Raw genomic sequence first — 16,010 nt, forward strand, 5'->3', positions numbered from 1 at the left:
GCTATACTTTGCATTTTAGAGCAGCCTCTCCCTGGGGAAACAGACATGATCTCCCTTTTATCTTCAGTGTTGGATTACTAAAATTGCAGAAGAGATACTCTGCTCCTGAACAGGGAGTTGTGCTGCTCCTGGGAAGGTAATTCCAAGATAAAATATGGACTTTAGGCACTCCCTGGGGCACAAGCACTCACTGGCACTGAACAGACAAACCCACCTGCAGAACCAACTGCTGCAGCTCTGCTCTTATGGAGCAACATCTGCACAGCTGAGCTAGGAAAGGGGCATCTCACAGCAACACCTGGGCCCCAAAAGAGCTCCACAGAGCTCACCAAAGAGATCCCCTGGAGCTGCTGCTGCTGCTGAGAGCTTTTCAGGTTACAGTGATCACACCTGGGCACCTTCTGCTACAGCATACTGAATTTATAATTGCTGGCATACTGAATTTACAAACACTGGCAATACATCTCACCTGAAAGTGCCCAGAGCTCCAGGGACAGAGTCAGCCATTCCCAAAGACCTGATGCTGCATTTCCAGTTGTTTGTAGAAAGGACCAAAAATGCTCCATGAAGTGTTTCAAGTTGTGCACTGGCAGTGGAACTGGCTCAACACTAATAGTTTACACAAGAAACAATCAAGACTTGCCACAAAAATCTGCCAGATGTGACCTTTGGAAGTGAGGGAATGTGAGGTAAGGTTAATGGCATTCCCAAGGACTGGAGCCCAAGCCCTGGCAGCACAGGATGGCAGTGCTGTGTGACAGGGACACTGGGGACCCTCCAAGGGTTCTGCTGTGCTCCCAGACAGGGGCCTGGCCCATGGCTATTTATTAGGAGATCCTACACAGCTCTGAGGAATCCCCAGCAGGTGCTCCCATCTCAGCAAACCCAATTCTCTTAGCCCAAAATCCATCAGCAGACTCGAGCTGCCCATGCCCCAGCCAGCCCCAGGAATGCCACAGCTGAACGAGTTCTGAGTTTCACACAGGTTAATGTGTCACCAGCCTGAGCTCCTGCACACCCTCAGGAAGGATGATTCCACCCAGGACTGGGAGATACCTAAAGGTTACAGACTGAGATTTCATGACATGGCAGCTGCACTTCCATACAGTCCATGCTGCTGCTTGTTCAAAGGCAACTCTCACAAAAAAAAAAAAAAAAAAAAAAAAAAAAAAAAAAAAAAGTCACCTCAAACTCTGTTGAAAGATAAAACCCATAGAGAACAGTATAACAAGTCAAGTTTTAATAGATTTATAAAATTCATATATACAAAACAGTAAACTAAGTCACCAAAGCTATAAAATACACTTTTTACACATCACAATATAATTTTATCTAGTACACAGTTTTCGTAAGTTGAAACTATTACAGCAAGTAGCTGCTTCTATCACAGATGCTGTTTTGGTGCAAGAAAGACACTTATGTGAGCAGTCTGGGACTGTGCTTTTACTTTATGCATTTTCCACCTTCTTTTAGTTTGTCACTGTTTTTAAAGTACTTTCCTGTGAATTGTTAAGAAAATTAAGGCTAAACTCAGGCCTTTCTTGCCCAATGTAGTGAACTGGTTTAAAAAAAGACTGATATTGCATAGCATGTGTGTTAATGCATAGGCACCGGAGAGCAAGTACATTGCAGAATAAAAGATAACATCACTTGGCTTCCTAAGCTATGTGGTCATGTCACAGATAACCTGGTGTTTTATCTGTTTGTTTTTGTAAATTTTGATTCCACAAACAAGACAACTCCTCACTAGAGTGAGAAACACCAGCACTGTTGCTCAGTGGAGTCTCCAGAAATACCTTTTAATCTGTATCATCAATTGAAGCCCATTCCACATCCCAGACAACACAACTGGAGAAACACCCCCTATCCCCCAGAGGGGTTCATGGCTTCAATGCAAACAGGACTCTGAACACACCTCTCCAAACCTAAGTCCACCAAGCACCTCCCCAAGCCTCGTGAGCTCCCAGCAGATCCTTTCTCCCCCACACCCCCTGCTCCCTGCCCTCTCCTCTCAGCCTTTGTGCCCAACCACCCCCACAAGAGATCAGTGGCAAGTAACAGCAGAGAAGTTGTGCTACTCAAAACCTCTCACTTCCCTCAAAAGATGCTCTCTCAGGTCCTACTTATTAAAAAATGTTGCTCTCTATCAGTTGTAGGTGTTATTCAAAGAATGGAAACAGCCTCTTACCTTCTTGTGCTCTGGTATCTTGAAGAAAGTTTAAGCAGCTGTCAGGAAGGAGCAAGATGCACTGTCTGGCCAGAGATCTGCATACTGTATTTTATCAAAATTGAGTTTTAGCACCCAGTGATGAACAGAGGAAGAGAGAGATTTACAATGGCAGGGCCAGCCTTGCCAGACTGCTGCTCTTAATTCACAGCCAGTGGCTCTCTGGAGTCACTCAAAGCTTTTGGGTCAGTGCAGATGGCATTTCATTTCTATACAGTCTTCACCATCAGCCTTTGGCATCTGTTTAGACACTAGCTCCCCTCTCCTGCTCCCCTCCAACATACTTTGGCTTTTTTTTTTTACCAGAATGCCCACCTTGGAAGTTAGTGCTGTTCTTTTTCCCCCTCTATTTTCACACCAGACAGAAGATCCAACCTTCAGTCACAGGCCACGGGCTGGGCTGGGACAGCTCCTCAAGCCAGGCACAGAACCACCAGCACTGACAATCTAGAACCTCCACACTCCCCACCCAATAAGAACACAAGCATATCAACACACAAACTTTAACACCGCTTTCCAAATGCCACTGTCAAGATAAAAATGTCAAGGACTGAGCTGAACTGCCCAACCACCAAGATGAGCAAAAAGGCAGCATCACCTGGTTAGCAGAGAGGCAGTTTCAGCTCCAAATCTCCTGGCTTTACTCATTTCCATCTATGTAAAAAAAGATTAGTGTTAAAACAAAGAAGTGCCCACGTCACAGCACAAAGCAGAGATCACCCCAGCTAATTACAAAACAGGTATTATCAAAAAGCACTAGGTCTTGCATTACCAATTATTCCTCACTAGGCTACACAGTCCTCACCTAGAACTGTGTGCAGTCAGCATCAACTCAGGCCAAGTCTGGCCCAGACCACACCAGTCTTCCTGATCCATAATGGATGCTCCCTAAAAATCTGTTAAAAGCTCATTTACAAAAGTAGGCACAGATGTTTTATAGTTGCTACTGAAACACCCCACCCACCACTTTGTGTTACAGAATTACAGAGTATGAGGTAAAGAGTTGGCAGTGCTATATCAAACCCCTGACTACACCATGTGATTTTATACTAGAAAGAGAATACAGAAAAGAGGGTACTGCTAAACTTACAGTTCTCATCATGAGATCAGTGTTTGGTTTACATGACAAACTGCACTGTGTGGAGGTGTTGCATATCGTGTTTGTCTCTCAAGCTGGCACACATCAAATCATCCATCAATGCAGCAGGTACTCCTGAAAATTTGATGACAGAAGCCAAGCTAAGTCAGGTGTCAAAACTCACTGATGGAAAATCAGAGGGGCCTTTTAGAGAAATCCTCTAAGTCCATGCACAAAAGGAATTTTTCCCCCAGAAATAAAGAAGTACACACATAGAAAAAACTCCAAAACATAAGTTAATATAAGTTAAAACATAGTTAATACAAAGACAGCCATCTAAAGGCAGCTGAGGACCTGTTTTCTAAAATGCTGTTCTGTGGAAGGCAGCTGTCTGTCACTAAAGAAAACTGCTGGTTTCTTCACTGGTTTCACATCTGTTCTTTTAACTGCTTTAATTCTACATTTCTCTGCAGATCACAATAACCAGCATGGGTGAATTCCCAGAGGGAATGAGGCCATAGAGATGGGGGGGCAATACATGGACAGGATGGACACTCCAAATGCACCACTTTTCACACCAAATGCCAATTTAGCTGTCCTAGGGGAATTGTATTTTCATCTCCAGTGCCATGTACAAATGAGCTCTTCCTACTCCATTTCCCTATAGTTTATTTGCCACTACTTCCTCTACTGGGCCTGCCTGGCTACAGCTCAGCTTCACCTGCCTCAGAAGGCCTGGGAATGGTCATCTTCAGGAGCTTCATTCTTGTAACATGCCTAGTTCTAGGTTTTACACAGCAGCAATTAAAAGTTAACTATATGATCAAGTTACTAAGTCAAATAATCTAGGCTGCCATACTAAATAAGATCCATTCTCTGCCTGACACTGAAAGCATCTTTGAGTTGTAAAACTGAGTGGCCAGTAATTTCAATTCCATAACCATCATTAGTTAATTTTCAACATTAAGAACTATTTTACTCCTTCAAAGTGACAAGTGCCTATTGAATATGTCACTTGCAGAAAGCCACTCATCTTCTTTAACTGCAGCAAATCACCTTGCAATGCATCTAAGGGCTGCTCAGAGCTGACAGCACTGCAATCTGCAGGAGTGCTACTGACACACTCTATTAGCTTTAAACACTTGTTTTGAGGAAAACAAACACAAAGTAGTGCTGGAAAAATGACTCCCATTTAGTTTTTCTACTTAAACTCCAGGTTTACGTAAATCTGTCCCCCAAGCACAGGCTGCAAGAGTTTCCTCTCTTTGTCCTCAGGAGAGACAACCCCTCTGCAGCATTCTGTCACTGACCCCGGGTGTCAGAGGGACAGCAAAAAGCTGATTTTTTCTTTAAAAAAAAAAAAAGTACTTGTTCAAGGTCTCCATCTCATCATCATCCTGCCTGTGACCCATTTCCTGACCAGCCAAATGAACAATAAGCCTATAAAACTAACAAAAAAAGATGTTCTCTCCAGCTGTGTTTACCTGCAAAGTTCTCCAGGATGTCACTTAAAGTTTTCTATTTGTTTCTGGTGAAAGGACTAAGCAACAGACCAGGGTCTGTCCCTAGAAGAGTGAACAACCTCGTCTACCTAAGCTCTGCTTTAGTAATTCACTGACTTACCACAACATGATATTCTGGCTTTATCATACTACAACTCTCCTTGAAAAAAACCCCAAGCCCCCTCAGCTGTGGCAAGACAAGTATTTTGCAGAGAAAGCTGACAGTTAAAAAAGACCCCCCACATGCTTTTTACTCACAAGCCAGCTCCTCTGCAAACTTGGGAAGGGCTTGATTTTTGCAAGGAGAGTTTTGTGACCTGGGGTTCCTGGTGTGACCCATCACTATCCAAACCTGACAGAACTCTGAGCCCACAGAGACAAAACATGGATTTTCACCTGCAGCTGCAGCCCCACACTCAGGCCCATTTCATCAATTAAAACAAAAAAGGCAAGAATGGGCCCAAGGGGGGCAAATTGGTTCCCCAAAACTGACTTAGTGTGCAAAACTGCCATATCATACAAAAAAAAAAAAAGCAGCTTGAGAGCTCACTGTGAGATCTCTCATGCTGTTTCTTTTCCAGGTGCAGATTTTAAATTACTTAAAATATAAGTTGCATCATTAGTTCTGTTGAGGATAAATCCATAAGGTGACTAAGGATACAAAACCATGGACGAGTGTCAAGAGAAAAACAGAACAGAAATTCCATGCTATGCCTCCCAGGTAAAACTACAGTAGATTCAGACACCCAACTGAGGTAATTCTTGAGAAAAAGTACAGTTGAAAGGGAATGTTTAACTAATTTGAGAAAACAAGTGTAATATTAACTCATCTGGAAAATTCAGTGAAAGAATAAAGCTCACAGCAAACTAGAACTAAAGTCAAGTCAATCTAGAAATCAGGTGAGCCCACAACTGCCTCCTCTTTCCCAGTGTCTTGTGTGAAGGGAAAACCACTACCAAGAACTCAGAAAACATCTGAAAGCTTTGAAAGCAGCCTTAGTCTTCAGCCAAACAAATGGGCTCAGAGAAACCAACTTTATGTGATGAGTAAACTCGTTTGCATCACGCCGTGGTGAAACATTTTCCTTTTCAAATGTAATAATCTTAAGATTTTTCCCCATCTGAATATTAGTCACATAACACTCTTCTTCTTCAAGGCTAAAAATTAATAAATATTGAAAAGACAGAGTTGGTCCTGGCAAAATAAGACTTGTTACAAGGAAGCTAATTCCTGTTTAAGTTTGCTGAAATTTAAGCTAGGTTTTCCCATCTGCAACTTCTCAGTTGCTTCTCAGGTCGATTCTGTGCCTGTTACAGGCACTGAAACAGCCACAGCTTTTCCACTCTGGAGCCTGCACAAGGAAAGCCAGGAGGCTGCTACATCAGGAAACTACACAAAAATACTGATATGAACATCTGCAAGCTTCAGAGGGGAAGAAAGATTCCAGATTTTATCCAAATTAACATGAAAGGACAACGGAACAGGACTTTTCTTTGACCACATTTCCCATGGGATTACCAGCTGAAGTAAAACTTTGCTTGTTTTGACATGCCATTACAGGCTCAAAGGGGATAAGAACTCCAGGGAATCTGCTGACTTTTTATGGGTACAAACAGCCCTTCAGGTTTTATTCTTGGATAAAAACTATGACAAAAATTGCACAATATGCAATATGCTTAAGTTACCTAAAGGCCAACACTACAATATCTTCGGTTTGTCCACGTACCCCACTGCAGGAGAAAAGATCCAATGTCTATACACAGAAAAGGCACCTGGCAGAGATTGAGAGCACAAGGAAATTTGGAGTTCACACCCAAATTATTCACAGCCTCTTGCCATTTTACACCCAAACCACTGCCCAGAAGGGGTGACTCCAAACCTGTCTGTGCTCTGAGTTCCATGTGCATCACTATAGGCTAAAGATCCCATTAAGACACAGATTAAAGGCTAATTTTACAGCAAGGCCTTGCTGTCCAAATACATCAGTGCAGCTGGAAAGCTGGGATCTCCAGAGTGTTCAGTCTTCCTACAAGGTCAGCTGTTGGGAACTAATCAAGCAGCTGCTGTGCTGTGCTTAGAGAGTTTAGCTTCCAAACTTTTGAGTACAGGTGAAGCCCTGTCACGTGAGATACTGAACCTTCACAAATGCTGCCCACTGTGGGTGTAGGACAGTGCTAGCTGGCCATGGAGCACATCTCCCTTGAGCAACCACTGTGCAGATACATGGCTGGGTGCTCCAGCACAGGCTGCTGCACCAAGGAAATCAGTTTTCCCATGATGTAACACCCTCCAAGCATAGTGCAAAATAAGCCCTTCTCCGAATCAGCGAGGCTTCAAGTCCCCATCCCATTTACTCCAACATGAGTTTCCTTACACAGTTTTAGATTTCTGCCTCAGGAGACTCATGTAAAACCTTCAGACAAGAGCTATGCATCCACCTTGGGAGGTGGATTCTTGACCCCTGGCAAAGCTGAACACATACACACAAGACCTGGTAACACTCCTAAGGGTTAAGAATGGAACTTCCATTAACATTCTCCAATACAGCTGCCAATCTCATCATGTTCAGATTAGTTTGATCGATTCAGCACCTCCAAACTACAAAAAAAAAAAAAAAAAAAAAAGGCAGTTTGTACAATTAGTGTCTCTGAAAAATGAGCTCATTCATTTGAAACGTGTCTTCCATCCACGGTTTGTCAGGGATTTCTGTTCTCGAAGAAGGCAGACGGTGGTTGTGTCATTCAGCGTTCCAAACTCGGTGTGGAACCTACCACGGCCAGGTTTCAGTAGTGTTTTAGTCCAAATGATTCAGTAGCTAACATCAACACGACTCCTCCGGCCTATAGCTCCTCTGTTTGGACTGGCTAGTGTACAGCATTCCTGAGCCAAGTAATTCGCACGGCTCCAACGCCACATGCAAGGGCCATAAAGAAAGGACAAAAACTTGGATCCAACCCTCCAGCGAAATTTCAACAGAGCAGGGGCTGCTCTCCTTCACTGCAGCATGATGTCCTTGAGGTTCTCCTGCAGGATGGTGTCCTTGACGGCGTGGAACACGAAGCGGATGTTCTCCGTGTCGATGGCCGTGGTGAAGTGGTGGAAGAGGGGCTTGCTGCGGTTCCGCCTCTTCCTGTCGAAGCACTGCACCAGGTAACGCTGCACGTCCTCCAGGCGGTGAGGGTCACCCTTGAAGTCCGAGAAATACTTCTTAATGCTGACAGTCTTTACCTTCTCCACCAGAAGGTCCATCTTGTTGAGGAATAGGATAATGGAAACGTTAAAGAAAAGCTTGTTATTGACTATTGTCTCAAAGATATTCATGGACTCCACGAGTCTGTTTGTGCGCCTGTCTTCCATGAGGACCTGGTCATATTCACTGGAGGAGACCATGAACAAAATTGAAGTTATTCCATCAAAGCACTGGAACCACTTTTGACGCTGAGATCTCTGTCCCCCAACATCCACCATCTTGAAAGGAATTTTTTTAATGATGAAATCATGCTCTACTATCCCCTTCGTGGCTTTTCTGGCCAGCAAAATATCTTGCTTGCTGGGGAAATAGTTCTGCAAAAGAAAGGAGAGAATTGTCAAAGAAAGTCCTTCAAAAATTCCGGCTAATGCCTGAATACTGAAGGGATGGGTAAAATCACCAGGAGTGCTTTTAAATTTAGCAATTATCAGATGAAGAATAAATACTCAACTTTAAAACACTGGCCTGTTGACCATTTAGCTCAACACTTTGTAAACAGCTACAGAAGATCCCGATACATACGAGAACAAAAAATAAAAGACTAATTCACTACTTCACATTTTCATCCATCAAGACTCTTCATTTAAAGTTGAAGTGCATTTTGTCATCATGAAATTCTTAGCTACAGTGTTACTGACACTTAGGTAGTGTTCAATAAAGCAGACCAAATCATCACTGAAAGGTTTGGTTTTCTTTTAAATATAGCTTTTCCACAGTTCATTATTCTTAAAGGATCCTCTTGAAAGCTTTAGTGGAAACTCTTCTTCCAGGTTCACACTCTATAACCAGCAAGTACAGCAGCAGATTCTACCACAGGCTGTGGCCCAATCTACTGCTATAGAGATATTTGTTCTTCAGAACCTTATCATTGTTAATGTTTAGGAAAATTATCTCCCTTCCTTCCCCTCCAAGTGTCCTGACAGATGTTTTCATGATAGATTTTGAATCCTGCAAGTGCTATGAATGATTTTTATTTTGCTAGGGTTTCATTCTGCTACCTTAAGGAGCAGCAGCCATCAGAACATCAGGGAAAGGGAACGAGATCCAGAGAACTGCACAGAAGCCTGATAAAATATGTGCACAAATACAATTTCCATTTGTTGTCTGTCAAAAAAGATTAAACAAATGCTAAGCTTCAGTTTTAGAAAGCTGGAGTTTACCGTTTCTACAGAAAGAACACTGAATTTAATGCATTATTATTTCATAAACAAAGCAAAAGACCCAAGCAAACCCCATTAATCACAGCACACTCAGGCTCTTCTTGTCTCTTGGAGCTCTCTGGTCAGAAGATAAAATAATGCAACACCAAAGGGGGGCAGGTTCCTTACCAGCTGACCGATCCGATCCAGGTTATCCAGGAAGTATTTCACTGATTCACCCTGTGGAAAAGGAAAGACATGGGAACTGAGCTTGTTTCTAGGACAGTAAATCCAAGGCCTTCTTCCCAACATGCACTGAGGTCTAACAGAGCAGTATCACGAGGTCTGGAAAAATCAAAGTTGTGAAGAAATTTGAACAAATGCTCAGATCTAGCCAGTAAATCTCCACAATAAAACAGAAGTGTTATTAAAGTCAGTTCTTTGACTTAAAGAATTTGGCTTTTTTCCCTTTGTAAGATAAGTGCAGTTAACTGACACTGAGTGGGAGTAAAAAATGAAACATTTCTAAGAAACCAGTGTATTTTGTTTAAAATTCATAACAGTGAACAAAAGCATATCCTAGAAAAGTGGAAGATTTAAGCCCCCCCCAATTTATGATGATTTAAGATAGACTTGCTTGTCACAAACAAAGGAAAAAATAAAAGAGCATTTTCAAGGACTTGCTCTTCTAGAGACAGTTCCCCTTCTGGCCTCAAGACTTTTAAGAATAGATTTGCTCATCTTGTAGAAAGGCCTTTAGCAATTATATTGAGAAGAAAACAGGAATATTTACAGTGAAAATTCATTCTTGTGTGAAAATTTACTCTTGTGTAAGAGGATTTGGTCTTTTACCAAACAAGCTTACCTGTGTGTCTCACCCAAATCAAGGGCCCCTTTGCATTAAGCGGGGACAAGAAGCCCTGCACAGACTTTTAAAGAAGTGACAATTTTGTTTCCATACAGATCCAGGCTACTCTGGAGTGAAACCCTCCAGCAAATCCTTCATGAAGAAGTAATTCAGTAAGTCTTCTTTACTGCTCTGGATGTGTCTTGTAGTTGTAGCCATATCAAGAGAACACTAAAGTGGAAAATCCTGCTGCCTTTTAGTGATTTTAGGCAGGAAAAGCCACTCCTTATCACAGATCAGGGCTGTCAGTCATGACCAAATGACAGTGGGTGCCCTCACCAAGTCACTAATTCAGAATGGAACTTCCTCCAAGTACTCCAGCTGCAATATAAACTCTAAACCACACATCCTCCTCTGCACCACAGGCCTGAGACAGCAGAACAGAATTCTTGCCCCCAATACAACTCTAAACAGATGAACACAACATTCACTGTGAGGAATCAGACTGGAGATCAGAGGATTCAGTGCTGGACAAGTACAGACTCCCAGCATAAGGCACATACAAAAGGAGCTGGAGCTTATTATTTCCTAATATTTAAAACTGGAAGTGTCTTTTCATAAAGGAGAGAGAACACACGGATTTGCAAAAGACTACCATGTATCAACAAAAGATTTACAATGGATTGCTGGCAGAAAAAAACACTTCTTTTTTTTTGGGGGGTGGGGTGGGGGAGAGGGGAAGTTTCCAAAGAACAATTGCTCTAAGAGCTTCCTTACAATCATGAATTTTCATAAGGTGAAAGTAATTTCCTGTATTTTTTGGCACTCTGTGGATCAGAAGAGATATCACAGACTGCATGAATAAGAGAAAAGGGCTTCCTGTACAGCATTAGTCATATTCAGGAGATGGGAGAGCCCAGAAAGAAAAGATCACTGAAGCTACCAAAAATCCCTTCTCTATCTATTGTGCTCCATCCCACACAGCTCCTTCAGACGTGCAAAAATATGGCAAAGGGGCCATTTCTGATGGAGATTCTTCCAATTTTCTACCCAGTTGCTTCAAGAGTCCCTGCCTGTCTGTCTACCCTCCCATGTGCCTGTGAAATGCAGGGACACACAGGCAGCATCACCTGATTTACAGCTTCTGCCTCCCCTAATTCCTACCCCACACATCCATCACTCTGACATTCTGCACACTGATAGGGAGGTAAGAAAATAAACTGATTAATGGAAAAAAAATACATGTTCATTTCTGCAGTGATTTAAGGAAAACAGACTTCTCTAGATTCTTACTCAGTTCTTATTAACGTTGCAATTAAGCCATGTAATTTGCTCAGGGAAATTTTAATCAGCAATGGCAAAGCACTGGGAGAGCTGGTAACCAAGTCAGGTGGCTGGAGCAGGTGTGAGCACCATATGCATGGTCTGACAGATCTGAAGGAATCTGAATATTCTCTTCTAGCACAGAATCCAAAGGCATCCAGTACTTAAGTCAAAATATCTGTTTCCAGCCAAAACAACAAATCCTCAACAAGCTCCAGAGGGGTTGAAGTTTAAAAACCCTCAAAACATTAAAGCACACAAACATGAAGGGAGGAAAAACACCCACCAAAAACCTTGCAGAGCAATAAGCTCAAACCCAGCAGACACTCAAAACCTCCTGCTTTAATGATTCCCTGATTAATGATTCTTTATTAAGTCCTAGGGAAGTGTGAACTCAGTTCCTGCTCCAAAGGCTTCTGGAATAACTTTGTTCTACATCTCAGATTTACAGCAAACTGGGATATTCTGGGAAGCACAGTCAGTTCCTCTAGGCAGCAGCACACACATGCGCTGGGCATTAACTGACTTGATGAGTAACATGTAACATATTAAATGAGGAAAATATGGAAACTCCAGGTTTCACAACTGTTTGCTATTAGTGTTTTTAATTAGAACAGTTATGCTAACTGAACATTCCTTTCTACATTCGTTTTCCCTAGTCATTTAGACAGAAATATTAATTAGATCTAGAAGTCAAATTCATTGAGTTTTATATCAAGCTGCACTTCAATGGATTTTTGAACTCCACCAACATATTATTGTTTATGCAAAGTTGTCTCATGCTTTGGGTATTATACATGCATACAAACAAATGCTTATGTATATAAACCTACGTATATAAAAATATACACACAGTTTCTAAATCAAAGTAGATTTTCCATTCAAAGCAAGCAATTACCAAAATAAAGTATCAAATGCCCCCCTTTTGTGTTGAATTATTTTTTCTCTTCATGACACTGGCCATAAAGAAGCTGGTTTGGCTTTTTCAATGCAAATATTTAGTGTTTCCCCAGCACCCATATGGCCATTCAGCTCCATTCAAAGCTGGCTTAGCAGTACAAGTGCTCTCCTCCTCCAGATCTTAGCCACTTATTTCAGGTCCATGACCATGACTTCCTATAAAAGTGTCAGCAAATATTTGCAATTCATTCATCAGATACTAAAAATATCTTTATGCAGATTGATGACTTCAATTTCAGTGTTTTAATGTTCTTATTGGGAAAAAAAAGCTTATTTTAACATCACAATCTATTTCAAGCTATGCTTGCAAAGTAGAAATGAAAGCTGAAGTTATTTATAATATATGCATATTTATATCCTCTATGTATATTTACACTACGTGTAACTACCTAAATATAATCACATCATAGTCTATTCACTTAAAAAACAAACAAAAAAGATCCAGATCAGATCTTTTACAGGCTGATGTTGCAAGAAAAGCTGTGGCAGCTCCAGAAACTTCCTCAGATCAACAGTGTTCATAGAAAGCTGTTGAGCTTCTGCCTTTCAGATTCAAAAAGACTCATGTCTTCCATTGTCCTAATAGTACACTATTTCCTTTAAAAATATTTTAGCAATATTCATAAATAATGCTCTCAAGATACGAAAGATTTAATTTCAACCAGCACAATAGGATAGGAAGCCCCGTTCTGTCACAGTCCCAGCAGAGTCTATCAGTGAAGCATTTATACACTGACATTTCTTATTTATTTTTAACTACTGCTGGATTAGTACCTTTCACATTGGAAAGTTACAAACCAGTTGGCTATTTTTGTGGATTTTCATCCTCCTTGATAATAAATCAAGATGTTTCAGCAGTGTCTCCTGCACCCACACCCCGTGTTTTACGGGACAGCTGTGGGGGAGGGAAGAGTGACCTCTGAGTTATGAATTTTATGTAGCTCGGATGATCCTTTTTTGGTGTCCCAGAGTACAGCAGTGACCATTGGTGCTGCACTCCTTGCTCCCCACCCAAGAGTGACCACAAAGCTGGGTGAGTCAGGGTGTCACTGCTGAGCTCTGCTCCCTCCGCAGCCCAGACCCTGTGAGTAACAGCTCTGCGGCTGGGACCGAGAGAAGGACTCCGAGATGCTGTTCCCATTGTCCAGGAGGATGAGTCACTGCACATCTGGGAACTGGGGGAATGAAGAAACACAAACAGAAGGCCTCAAATGAGCCCACAATGTAGTATCGCTATTGGATTATTTAAAAAAAAAAATTGTTATTCTTTTAAACTGGCCTATCTGCAGTATAAAGTTTGGTGAAGCCAGAGAAAATAGTGCAATTTGTTTAAAAACTGACTGGTGGAAGAGAAAGGGAGGAAAGTTGAAATGTAAACATATACTCCTGCTTCCTGAAATAGTCCTCTAAAACTCTTTTTATATGCTAGATTATTTTGACCACAGCATTCCCAAGAGGCAAAAGCCATGAAATAAAAAAAAAATTTAATCTACATACTTTGTGCAATGTGAATGCCATCTACCATGAGCTCCAAATAAGTCACCATGAAAATAATGATTGAACTCAACATCCCTGTCCCTTCAGGCTATGTTCAGAGCACATAGGAAATCCCCACACAGAAATGTTATAACTAATCTGGCATCACTTCCTTTGCCATCGATAGCCTCATTTTGGGCAGAGTTCCCAAGCAGTGTTTATTGCATGAAAATAATGCACAGCAATAATATGTAGATTACTTTAAAATACTCCCAGAAACTCAGCAGACATGTTCTAGAAAGCCAGAATTTATCAACCTGTCACTGTAACCCTCAGATATTCAGAGTGAGCCTTGGTCAGACGTAAAGGACAGTGACACATCCCATTGTCCAGCTCCCTAAAATACTGGCTCATTTCAAACTTTTCCTGCTGAAAAGCAGTTCCTCTCTATTCTGCTCTGAACTAGAAGACTTGAAAGGGGACTCTCTGTTCCAAATTGGCTTTTTTCCTTTCCTTGTCCCAAGGCCTTTTTGACATAATATTAATTTAGCCCTTCCTGATCATTCTGTCTCTGGATGTTAAATTTAGAGTGCACAATTTAAGGTAGACCTGTCAGTCTTAGCTTGTTTCAGATGATGGATTAAACCACAGAGGAAGGAAATGTTGCACTTCAAGGAAGCATCTAGTACAGATCAAAAAGAAACACAAAATACAGATCTGACAGAATTCCCACACTGCAGCGAAACACATACTGCAAATAATTGCCACAACCTGCAGCAGAGTCTGCAAAACACTGATCCAGATAAAACACCAGGGTTGGCCACCCACCCCCTGCTCAGGAGCTGGAAAACACTCAGCAGCAGGGCTGAGAAACACAGAGGAAATCCAGGAGACCCTAGAAAGATGTTTGGGGATCTCCCAGCTCTGAGGTCTTGGGATGGACAGAAAACACTGACAAAATTTCATCCAAAGCTGGCCTTCTTTTAAGGAACCATTCCATGAGAGCTGCCTGAGACATGTACAGGCAAAAAGCAAACTTTCAAGCAAAATCTTTGTTTGCAAATACTGAGATCTCCCCTTTTCCAGGTTTCCTGGGATGTCAGTCACCTCTTGACTGTAAGGGGTCTGAATGTCACCACTTCAGATGTTTTATACAAGCGAGAGGCCCAAGGGAAAAGCAAGGTTATAAAATAACCAGAAGACCAGTATTTGAAAATGTTCAGGAGTTAGATCAGCCAAGTTTTTGGGTACTGAAAATGCTTTCCTTAGAGAGAGGCACTGGACACAAGCAGCAGGTTGACACCCTGCCACCATAACACAAATCCCTTGGGAATGAACGGGCTCAGGCTCTGCACCCTGCTTCTGTCCAAGGGCTAAAACTCTCCTGAGGGACAACTACAAACAAACAACTCCCCCTCCCCAAGCCCACAGGCTCCTTCAAGAGATTACTTCTAAATCTGCACTTCTATTCAGCCTCACTGCTAACAGGGCATAGATTTACTGCAGCCAGAAATGTGTTCCCTCCTCTTTGACAGCTGATGAATTCAGTATTATTTTCCAAGGAGGTGAGCAAGTCTGTACTTGTTAAGAATTCCCCCAGAGGATGCTGAAGTAACCTAAATTGCCCTGAAATGCTGATGCCCATTGGACACTGCAACTCAGTTCTACAGATATTCTACATCCTGTCTGGGCATCGAAATTTATTGACACAAGACAAACATTAATTTTTCATTCAATCACCAGCTCCAATGCAGAGATCAACCACTTCTCCTCATTTAAGCTGTACAGAATTCCAGCTATCAAATCTCTCCAGTGTTATTTAACTTCCTCCTTAACAACAGACTGAGCTCCTGGCTCCCATCCAGCAACTCCAGTGCTTATACAAGTTGCTGCTATCTGGACCCTACAAACACACCAACTACAAAAAAGAGTACCATATGGTTCCTAACTTCTAAAAATTACCTCTCCCTTCTCATGCCTGCTCACACACGGTAGGTATCAGATATTAAGGTCTGAAAATATTTTAAAAATTCCTTATTTGTCAGCACAGTCCAAACAGGCAATGGGAAAATTTGTTTGTACACATCAGGGTGGGTTTATATTAACTCATCCTCCATGACACATGGCCTAACTGTGCTTTGCAGCATATGGAAAATAATAGGTGATAAATATTTATTTAATTCTCCAGAAGACCTTTAGGCTAATCA

General features: G+C 41.9%; 1 protein-coding gene across 1 annotated transcript in view; it reads right to left on the reverse strand.

Annotated features, from left to right (window-relative positions):
* Positions 1-1,217: 1,217 nt before the first annotated feature.
* The window catches only part of GNA12 (G protein subunit alpha 12), a 40,281-nt gene continuing 25,488 nt past the window's right edge, over positions 1,218-16,010 (reverse strand). The window contains exons 3-4 of the mRNA XM_021549394.2: positions 9,387-9,437; positions 1,218-8,372 (exon numbers count right to left, since the gene is read on the reverse strand). Of these exons, the coding sequence (XP_021405069.1) occupies positions 7,803-8,372; positions 9,387-9,437 (621 nt within the window). The 3' untranslated portion in view covers positions 1,218-7,802. The remainder of the gene's footprint in view (positions 8,373-9,386; positions 9,438-16,010) is intronic.

Source organism: Lonchura striata, chromosome 16, assembly GCF_046129695.1.
Source record: "Lonchura striata isolate bLonStr1 chromosome 16, bLonStr1.mat, whole genome shotgun sequence".
NCBI classification, from domain to species: Eukaryota; Metazoa; Chordata; class Aves; order Passeriformes; family Estrildidae; genus Lonchura; species Lonchura striata.